Below are 11,361 nucleotides of genomic sequence, written 5' to 3'. Positions count from 1 at the left end.
ATGGTTTGTGTATTAATTGCCTGCTTGCTTGATTGCTTAATTGAATACAACATACATATATATATATAGAACAAGTCCACCGACTTGTTCCAGCCATCTTTCCCTCATGATTCTTCTAGACAACTAGATTTTTCTACAACTTGATTTATTAAATTCCAACTTGCATGATACTTGCTGCATTGGATAATTCTAGAACACAACACATGATGAATTCAAGATTATTCTAGACTAATCTAGTTAATTTGAGAATAATTTAGAACACTCCAATAAGCATTACTTATTTTAACACTCCTCCTTAATGCGCATTGGTGTTACTCCGAGCATGCCTTGAAGCATTTCAAATCTTGACCTTGTCAGCGTCTTCATGAAGATATCTGCTAGTTGCAATTCTGTGTTGCAGTACTGCAGCTCATTTCTTTATTGGTTGATGCTTCTCTTATGAAGTGATGCTTGATATCGATGTGCTTCGTTCTGTTATGGAACACCGGATTCTTCGTCATTGCAATAGCTGACTTATTGTCGCTGAATATCATTGTAGCATTTGGTTGTTGCTCTCCCATGTCTTCAAAAATTCTTCTTAACCATATTGCTTGGCATGCTGAGCTTGCCGCTGCTACGTACTCTGCTTCAGCTGATGAAAAGCCAATGTATCTTGTTTTCTTAAAGACCATGAGAAAATGCCAAACCCGATTGTGAATGCATAGCCTGAAGTACTTTTCATGTCATCCTTTGATCCAGCCCAGTCACTGTCTGTGTAGCCAAACAGTTCTGAATCATAGCCAACCAGCTTTGATTTTGATGTAGGCCGATACCAGATACCATAGTTAATGGTGCCTTGAAGATATCTTAAGATACTTTTTGCCGCACCATAATGTATTTGACTTGGACTATGCATGAATCTTGATAGAAGACTTGTTGTGTACATAATATCGGGTCGAGTAGTAGTCAAATAGAGTAAGCTCCCAATGAGACTTCTATAGCATGATGCATTTGCTTTAAGAGATCCATCCTCCTTTCGAAGTCTCTCATTAGTGATGAGTGGAGTAGCCACGGCCTTGCACCCATTCATCTAGAATTTTTTCAAAAGATTTTCTGTATACTTCTTTTGACATATAAAGATTTCATTTTCTACTTGGTTTATCTCAAGACCAAGAAAATAGTGCCAAGATCGCTCATCTCAAATGTCCACATCATGTCTCGTTTGAATTCTTGAATAATATCTTCATTATCACCAGTATAAATTAGATCATCTATATATAAAGAGATGATGAGGATAGAGTTACCTTGAGTTTTGGTGCAGAGTGTTGGCTCACTCCTGCTCCTCCTGAATCCGGCATTGATGAAGTATTTGTCAATGCGACTGTTCCATGCTCGTGGTGTTTGCTTAAGCCCATATAGAGCTTTCTTCAATCTGAACACTTTGTCTTCTCCTCCTAGCTTTATGAAACCTTGTGGTTGCTCCACATAGATTTCTTCTTCAAGTTCTCCATTTAGAAATGCTGACTTGACATCAAGCTGGTAAATTTTCCATTTCTTTTGAGCTGCTTGACAAGAATAGAAGAGGTGCTCGTCCTCCACATTCTCGTCTGAAAAATTGGCTCGGGGTTTTTCTTGAGTTGACAATTTTTCTCTATATGACCGAATCTATTGCAGTTTTGGCATTTTGGTTTGCCCCAGAACCAACAATCTATTTCTCGATGATTAATCTTTTTACAAATTCCACAAGGAGGATAATTTCTTTTTTCCTTAGCCTCCTTTATATTTTCCCAATTTTTGGGTCTTTCTCCTCCTCTAGAAGATTCATTCAACTTTGCATCTTTTTTATATTTCTGAGATCGTAGATTGAGTTTAGACTGGAATGCACTCTCTATAGGAGTTTCATTCCGACTGCTCAATCTTTTTTCATAAGCTTCTAAAGAGCCTATTAGTTCTGTCACTGAAAGAGTTGTTATGTCTTTAGAATTTTCTATGGCAGTAACTATTGGATTTTCAAGGGCTAAATACTGGTTACTACCCTGTGGTTTAGGTCCAAAATCAATTCAGTCCCTAAACTTCTAATTTCATCAAAAACACCCCTGCAGTTTCAATTTTGATCTAATAGGTCCAATCTGTTAGTCTTCCGATAATTGCGTCATTTAACTTGTTGACGTGACTCATATATGGCATATGTTTTATGATGTGGTGTTGAGATGGCATGCATAGTCAATTTAGGAGTGGGTCTCACTATTAGAAATCTATCAAATAAAAAGTTTTTCATCAAATAATCCAACTATAAGTTGAACCCATAGCAGAATATTAACGAATTTGACCTATTAGATCAAAATTGAAAGTATATGGGTGTTTTTGATGAAATTAGAAGTCCAGGGACTGAATTGATTTTGGACCTAAACCATAGGGTAGTAACCAGTATTTAGCCCTTTTTTTCAATTACTCTAGTCTCACTAATATTTTCAACATAGGCTCTTAACTGATTTACTATTTCCTTTACTCTGGAATAGTAATATTTTACGATCTCAGAATCTTTCATTTTTAAATTTTCTAACTCTCTCCTCATTGTTTGTAGTTTAACAGCACGTACCTTTTCCGTTCCTTGGAACTCCTCCTTCAACATGTCCCAAGCTTCCTTCGCTGTAGAAGCTCCCATAATTCTCGAGAAGTTTGCATCATCTACGGCTTGTTGAATGGCATAGAGAGTGTACATACATGTACATTTGCAAGCATAATTAGCTATAATGGGCTACGCTCATTGTACCGCCAGAGGTACTAATTCCCGCCAAAGGAATAACATACAGATGCACAGCCAGGCGGGCCACAGCCTGGGCCTCGGATCACCCCAAGATCATCGCCGCACCAAGATAGCATCAGAAGCTCCCAGAGCTGGGGACTGAAGCACATCAGTCCCACATTGAAAACAAAGAGAATATCAACCTCCTCCTCACCTATAAAAGGTTCTCTCCTCTCTCCTCATTAATTACGTATTTAAATACTTACCTACTGTTACTCTGTCAACATAAATACATTGACTAACTTAGGCATCGGAGAGTCGAAGACCGCCCAGCGCGGTCTCCCTCTGACGCCCTCTGTATTTTACTTGACACGTAGAACGTAACAAGTATTGATCCGCCCACCGGATCAGCGTTAACAAAGGTTCAGCTACCGCTGAACTTTCAGACATTAACATTGGCGCCGTCTGTGGGAACCCCTGAACAAAAGGTCATCCCACCACAATCACCATGACTAACGGTAGCGGGGGAAACGCTGAAGAGCAGGCAGACCAGTCCACCATCCCCCAACCCCCCGACCCAGCGGTAGGCGTTAACCGCGCACTATTCACAACCCCAGCCAACAACCTCGGCGGTGAGACAAATCCAAGCAGCAGCCGCCCGCCGGGCCAAGATCTCACCACTATGTACGAGCTGGCACTGGCGGACCTCCACAAGGCAAACAGGGAGCGTGAGGAGGAGCGCAGGGAAAAGGCTGAGGCCCAGAGACAGGTGGCTACGCTGATGTCACGCTTTGAAGAACTGAAGAGGACGCTGGAGGCCACGGCCAACCCAGCGCAGAGCCAACAATCACACAGCAGCAGGCGTAGTCGGCCCGACACCGGCACACTGGTACCAAGGCCAGTCATACAGATGCAGGTACCGCTGGACCCACCTGAACTATTGGGGATGGGACCACCGCCCATCCCCCAACAAATGTTGGAGCAGGAGGCGGAATCACTACCGCACACCAACCGCTCGGAAGCTAGGGCGAGGACCGAGGGCAATCCGCCTGCACCTCGCAGGAAGGTCCAGGGAATATCCAGGCTGGTTCCGCCGGCAGTGCAACCGCCCAGATATTGGAAAGGATGCAACAACTGGAGCAGAGATTGATCCGGGCGGAGTCAGGCGCCCCAGCGCCAACTCAGAACCCACTTTTCGCTTCCAGACCTGGGCCCTTCACCGCTGCGATTCTGCAAGCTATCAGACCAGCGTATGCAAAAACCCCAAAGATGTCACATTACGGCGGCATGTCTGACCCCTTCGTCCATATGGACACCTTCAAGAAGGTCACCAACAACAAGGGATTTGACGACGCCACCCTGTGCCACTTGTTCAGCGAGACGTTGGATGGTGAGGCAATGAACTGGTTCTTCGAATGTCCGTCGGGGTCCATCAGCTCATTCCATGCACTATCACACTCCTTCCTCTCTCGGTTCATATTATTGTCTGCCGGACATCACAACACAAGTCAGCTGTTTAGCGTCAAGCAGGCGGAGGACGAATCACTGAAGGCATTCGTCACAAGATGGCGAGCGACAGCGTCTCAGTGCCGCGACTTGGACAAAACAATGGCATCGGCGGCCTTCAAGCAGGGACTTCTCAAGGGGCCATTCCTCTATCACCTCAACTACAATCATCCAAATGCAGCGTATGACCACGTCATGAGTGAGGCGGTCATTCACGCCCAGGCGGAATTCATCACATATGGAGAAACCCCACCGCCACCAGCAACACCAACAAAGTCAACACGGCCATCCTCCAGTCATCAGGAAATCGCAAACAAGACCACTTCAGCACCGCCAACTGACAAGAAACGGGAGTGGCAGCAGGGCCACCACCAGAACAAGCGGCAGAGGGACCAGCACTACAACAAGGGCAACCGCCCAACCAATGGGGATAACCGCAACAAACAGGCGGAGTCCTCTCAGCGGTATGCAGTGTTTACAGTCCTCACAGCCTCGTATGAAGAAATATACAATCAGTGCAAGGATCAGATACCACCGCCACCCCCACCAAGATACCCAAAAACGGGAAAACCAAGAAACACCGGCAGGTGGTGCAAGTACCACGAGGACAGCGGCCACAATACCAACAGCTGCAACGCTCTCAAAACGGCCATTGAGACCTTGTACCGTGACGGCAAGATGGAGCAGTTCAAGGTGCGCCAACCGCCACCTGTGATCACCAATGTTGAGGCTTTGGGCCGCATCAACACCATCGACGGTGGTGCCCCAATCACTAGCATGTCCCACAGGGCACGGAAGCGCTATGCACGCGCTAATCACCCAAAAGAAGTCTGCAACATCCGCTACGAAAGATCCGCCAAACTCCCAAGGTCAGGTTGGGAACCTATTACCTTCTCAGAGGAGGAGGAGCGCGGAGTGCACTTACCCCATGACGACCCATTCCTGGTCGACGCCATTCTTGGCAAATTTTCAGTGGGGAGAATCCTGGTGGATAGCGGATCCACTGTCAACGTCATCTTCAGCGGTTGCTACGACCATCTCAAGCGGAACAAGAAACTACTTCAGGATCACGAGCCACTGCTCAGCTTCTCCGGGGATGTTACGCAACCGCTGGGGTCAGACTACATGCGGCTGGTTATTGGCACTAGTCCATGTATGGCGGAGGTACATACGGAATTCATAATTGTCGATTGCTTCAGTTCGTATAACGCCATCATCGGACGGCCGACACTCAACAAGCTCAAATGCATCATTGCCGGATACATGCTTCTCATGAAGTTCCCCACACCCAACGGCACGGGCTGTGTGAGGGGAAGTCAGCAGTTGGCACGCGAATGCTATTCAACGACTATAGCGCGGTCAACGCGCCGCCATGAAATCCTGACGGTGGGTAATCAGGCACCGCCACCAGATATCTTCGAGGACCCTAGGGATGAAGAGAAGAAATATGTAAAGAAGGAGCCGGTCAACCCGGAAACATCGTTGAGGGTTGTCTCCATCTCAGATGAGCACCCTGAGCGGACAGTCCGCATAGGCGCCCAATTGGACCCAGAGGTAGCGGCGGAACTTACTCAGTTCCTACGTGACAACGCTGCAGTCTTTGCATGGTCATACGCGGACATGTCAGGTATCTCCCCTAAAATCATCACACACAAGTTAACCATCAAACCATCCTTTTATCCCATCAAACAGAAGCGGAGGGCCTTTGATGAGGAAAAGTACCGGACAATAGGAGAGGAGGTTGCCAAGCTCCAGGGCATTGGGTTCATCCGCCAGGTCATCTATCCCCAGTGGATTTCCAACTTGGTCATGGTCAAGAAGCCCAGCGGAAAGTGGCGGATGTGTGTCGACTTCAAAAATCTCAACAAGGCATGCCCAAAGGATAGTTTCCCGCTACCCCGCATTGATCAACTGGTTGATGCAACCGTCGGGCATGAGCTCCTTAGCATGATGGGCGCTTTCTCCGGCTATAATCAGATCAAGATGCATCCCGGCGATCAGGAGTGCACCATCTTCACCACCGACAAGGGCCTCTACTGCTACAATGTTATGCCTTTCGGTCTCAAGAACGCCGGGGCAACTTATCAACGACTGATGAACGCCATGTTCGCGGAGCATCTCGGAAAAATAATCGAGGTCTACGTGGACGACATGCTGGTCAAGAGCATAAAAGCCAGCGGACATGTGGCAAACCTCAAGATCATAGTAACTATTCTTCTGGCCTATGGTATGCGCCTCAACCCAGAAAAGTGTTTCTTTGGCGTAACCGCCAGCAAGTTTCTGGGTTATATCGTCAGCGAACGAGGCATCGAGGCTAACCCGGACAAAGTACAAGCCATCCTTGAGCTGGCGGATCCTGAGTATAAGGTACACTTCCAATGCCTCCAGGGCAAGTTAACCGCCCTATCCCGATTCATCTCCAGACTCACTGATAGGTGCGCCCCATTTTTCAAACTCCTCAAAACAACTAACAAGAAGGTCATCAACTGGAACCCAGAGTGTCAGGCGGCGTTCCAGGGCCTGAAGGAGTACCTGGCGGCAGTCCCTCTCCTCTCTGTCCCCGTGCAAGGAGAAACACTGTTCATATACCTAGCGGTATCGGTATCAGCGGCAAGCTGCGCCATTGTCCGGCGGGAAGGCCAGGATGAACTCCCAGTGTTCTACGCCGGCAGAGGCATGAACGGAGCAGAAACAAGATATCCTCCTTTGGAACAACTAGCTCTCGCACTCATCGTTGCCGCCAGGCGCCTCCGCCAATACTTTCGGGCTCACACAATCCATGTGTTAACCAATCAACCGCTGAGGCAAGTAATGTAGAACCCTGAACATTCGGGGCGCCTCAGCAAGTGGGCCATTGAGCTCAGCGAGTTCGACATTGATTACAAACCAAGAACCGCCATGATGGGCCAGGCAGTGGCGGACTTCATTGCTGAACTCACCGAGCGTCAGCCAGACCCCGATGCGGAGACCGGGTCTGGAACGGGAATGATAACCGCTGAAGAGTCAGCTCCCCTACATTCTGACTGGAACCTGCATGTGGACGGCTCCGCTAGCGCCAAAGCCAGTGGCGCCGGAGTCATCTTAACAGGACCCGGGGGACTGAACGCAGAGTACGCGTTGAAATTCAACTTCAAAGCTTCAAACAATAAGGCGGAATACGAAGCACTCATCGCCGGCCTACTCCTCGCCATCGACTCTGGTGCTGACAGCGTCAACATCTTCAGCGACTCTCAATTAGTCGTTAACCAGGTCAACGACAGCTTCCAAGCCAAGGACCAACAGTTAGAGGCATATTTGGGGTACGTCAAGACACTGCTCAAAAAATTCAAATTTCACACCATCACACAAATCCCCAGGGAAAAGAACGCCAAGGCTGATTCACTGGCGAGGCTGGCAACCGCTGTCACGCCCCGAATTTTGAATAATCAATTCAAATCCGAAACATGAATAATAACAATTACAATTAACGTCCTGAATTTTTTTCTCACAAACAACCACACTTCACACCTCTCAATATTACAATAAATCAAATCCTCAAGTTAATTATTACAACACACTCTCACCAAATCAAATTCTAAGGCTCAATGAGCTTAACTCACCTCACTATTACAAATGCTGTAAAACTATAACAAATTCTCTAACCCGCACGATCACCGTCCTGATTCTCCTGACCTGTAGGATTACCCGCTACACAATTTGAATAGTGTACCGGGATTGCAACAACACAAACCCGGTAAGCTTTTGACAGCTCGTATGAGTAAATGAAAGGATTGCACGATTTAAAGTAACCAAATCGACTCAAGCATAAATTTAACTCAAGTATTTTCTTTGCATAATAATTGAAGTGTACAACGTCACTTCAAGCATCAATCAACTCACATCTCAACATGACTACTCAAAAACAAACAACTGTTTACTCAATATATACTCACAGGCTTATGATTTATTTATATAAATCATCCCATGCAGTATATTATACTTACAGGCTTATGATTAATTAGATTAATCACCCCATTCAGTATATCATACTTACAGGCTTATGATTAATTATATTAATCACCCCATTCAGTATGTCATGTCATACCCAAGGGCATATGATAACTCGTTTATCCCCCAAGCAGTATGATGGCAGACAGACTAGAGCTCTAACTGTATCGTAAAGTGTCACCTGGGCCAAGGTTCACCTTACGAATGACTGCTTTTCTCAATTCACTCGACTCCTCATTTAATTCATCTCAACGACTCAACTATCGCACTTTACTCAATTACCCATTATCATAGACAACACAACATCTAAGATAAATCACATATTCCAAAGGGTAATGCTCAAAATATAACTCAGTAAATTACACCATCCAATATATATTCCACGTAAATATATATATACGTAGTCACCCACACAAGAGTGACCACTAATACCAACTATAGTTCACATGCAATAAAATCTAGAAATTCATTTTTTTATAGTTAAATACATTTTACTTACCTATGGACCGTAGTCGATCAAGTCCATATAATTTAAAACAAATATTTATTTTCATAAAACAATTTCCACAATTTCTCAATTAAATAAAATCACCGAATTTCGGTTCGTGAATGAACCATGTGCGATTTACTCACCTCGATATTCCCGCTGCGTCTTCAATTCAACACAATACACACCGAAACCGCTCACCCAAGGAAGACCGTCAATCACCTAGTCAAACATGACCTTAACTTAGCCAACAACTCAAAAACATACTCAAACAACAATCCAACGGTCGGATCGAAATTAAATGATGATCCAACGGTCGGATCCTCACGGATCGCCTTTAGGATCACCCTCCAAAAATCATCACGAAGATCCAACGGTCGGATCTTCCTGAATCGTCCTTACTAACATCTTCACAAATTTATACGAAAATCCGACGGACGGATTCTCACGAATCGCCTCCCTAATCACTGTTTTGCATTTATACGAAGATCCAACGGTCGGATCTTCGCCCATGACCACACAAAGCCACTGGGACAGTCATAAGATCATCATATCAAAACTACAAGTCCATCTGACGGTCCTAACTTCACAGATCACAAATCTAACGATCGAAATCGATCTAAACTTAAAAATTCATAACTTAATCATACGATATCCAAAAATTGCGTATAATATATCAAAATGATCGTATTGAAATATAGAATCTGAAAATGCACAGAAACCATATTTTTGATACCCGGAGGTGGCCGGAAAGGGCCGCCGGAGTTAGTGGCAGAGCCGCCGCCGACCACCACCAATGGTGTCGGGGCCGGGCTGCTCTTCTTCCTCTCATCATGCTTAACAACTTTCATAACTACCATGTAAGCTGAAAATGACCGGAAGTGGTTGAAATTACCTAAAACAGTCGAGGTGGCCGGAATTTTTCCAGAAACCGGTGAGAATTTGCAGAAACCGGCGAAGCTCCGATCAACGTAAAAATGTCCTCCTTTCGCTTCGATTCCTTCAGGAGACTTGTTCAGAACTTAAAGAAGAACGCACTGGTTCAAGAATCACTCAAAACGAAGCTCTACAGCTCGAGATATCTTGATCGAAAGCGTCGGTGGCCGGAAAATTTGCAGAATCCGGCGAGCTCCCGTTCGACGTAAAAACTTCCACTACTCGCTTCGATCCCTTCTGAAGAGTTGTTCAGAACTTCAAGGCGAGCTCACTGGTTTAAGAATCACTCAAAACGACGTCCTGTAGCTCAAGATATTTGGATCGATAGCTCCGGTTTCGTTCTTGGTTGGGTTTGACTTGCAGCCACTGCTACGGGCCACGCCGCCGTGTGAGGCTGCTTCTGAGAGCTTCAGGAAGTTGAGGCGAGCTCGAGGATGAAGTTTGGTGAGTATTGGTGACCGGAAGCACGAGTTATCAAGCTTGGAACTAAAACGGTTTTCAAAACAAACCGTTTTCCGCCGTCGTATCCGGTTGTTCTGCAGAGAAAGGCTGCCGCCTGCAGCTGCGCAAGATCGAGTTGAAGCTGTGGGAGATGGTTTGGTACAGATTGGTGGCCGGCGGAGAGAGAGAGAGAATTGAGAGCTTTTGCTCTGTTTCTTGGATGCTTTCGAACGAGAGAGCGAGAGAGAGAGAGAGTGAGAGAGCTCGTGACAGAGAAAAAGAAAAGAGAAGCAATTATGCTTGGGACGAAAGAGAGAGACCGAGACAGCCAAAAGGGAGAGTGAAAAGCTAAAGGAAGAGGTGAAATGTTCGTATTATTCCTCCAACGAGGTTCGTATTATTCCTCCAACGATCGAGGTTATTACAATCTACCCCCCTTAAAGGAATTTCGTCCCGAAATTCAAGCACCTAATTCCACAAAGAGCTGTGGATACTTCGCTCTCATGTCAGACTCTAACTCCCATGATGCATCACCCTCGTCATGATGACTCCACAGCACCTTCACAAGATCAACCTCCTTCTTACGAAATCTCTTCGTAGAACTATCCCAGATACGAACAGTTCTAACCACAAAGGTCATATCTCAATGGTAACTAAATCAATTCATCACTTCACAAATCACCACATAGAAACTCAATCATAATAGTAATGAGTCACGTATCACTACTCAACAAGTGTTATATCATCTCATAACACAATCACGATAAGGCGTAGCCTTGGCTAACCCACACAATCTCCTCAACCATGAGGCATACATCACACAACCAACCATCCACAACCATTCCAGAACAAGAATCACAGGCAAAAGTTTAACTACAAATATTAGTCAAACTTAACCACACAAAATAATGTGTAGAAGAACAATGCTTCACTACACTCATAATTTAAAGAAGGTTAAACACCTCCACAACATCTTCTTATTTATCATGGGCCACTTGGCCTTCTTGTGGGCTCTGGGAGGGTCCACTAGTACGTGTTCACTCCAATGATGATAGCTTGGGCTTGCCCAATCCTTGGGCTAAGCATTTGAACCGGCCATTTGGGCTGACCATTTGGGCTGAACATTGGGCTTCCATTTGGGCTTAACATTCGGGCCGAACATTTGGGCTGGAAACTCGGCCCACCAACCTTCAGCTCGGCTACGGTATGAAGTTGTACATACCGTTGGTATACCGTATCGACTTTACATACGTATACATACCGTACATACCATATGTAT

General features: G+C 45.6%; 1 protein-coding gene across 1 annotated transcript; it reads right to left on the bottom strand.

The window, feature by feature from the left end:
* Positions 1 to 613: 613 nt before the first annotated feature.
* LOC133716133 (secreted RxLR effector protein 161-like) lies at positions 614 to 1,069 on the bottom strand. The gene has a single exon (XM_062142868.1). It carries the CDS (start codon positions 1,067 to 1,069, stop codon positions 614 to 616), a length of 456 nt encoding a protein of 151 aa, XP_061998852.1.
* Positions 1,070 to 11,361: the final 10,292 nt, after the last annotated feature.

Source organism: Rosa rugosa, chromosome 6 (assembly GCF_958449725.1).
Source record: "Rosa rugosa chromosome 6, drRosRugo1.1, whole genome shotgun sequence".
In the NCBI taxonomy this organism is placed as follows: Eukaryota; Viridiplantae; Streptophyta; class Magnoliopsida; order Rosales; family Rosaceae; genus Rosa; species Rosa rugosa.
Note: the sequence above shows the minus strand (reverse complement) of the source record. Positions and strands in the feature narration are given on the sequence as shown.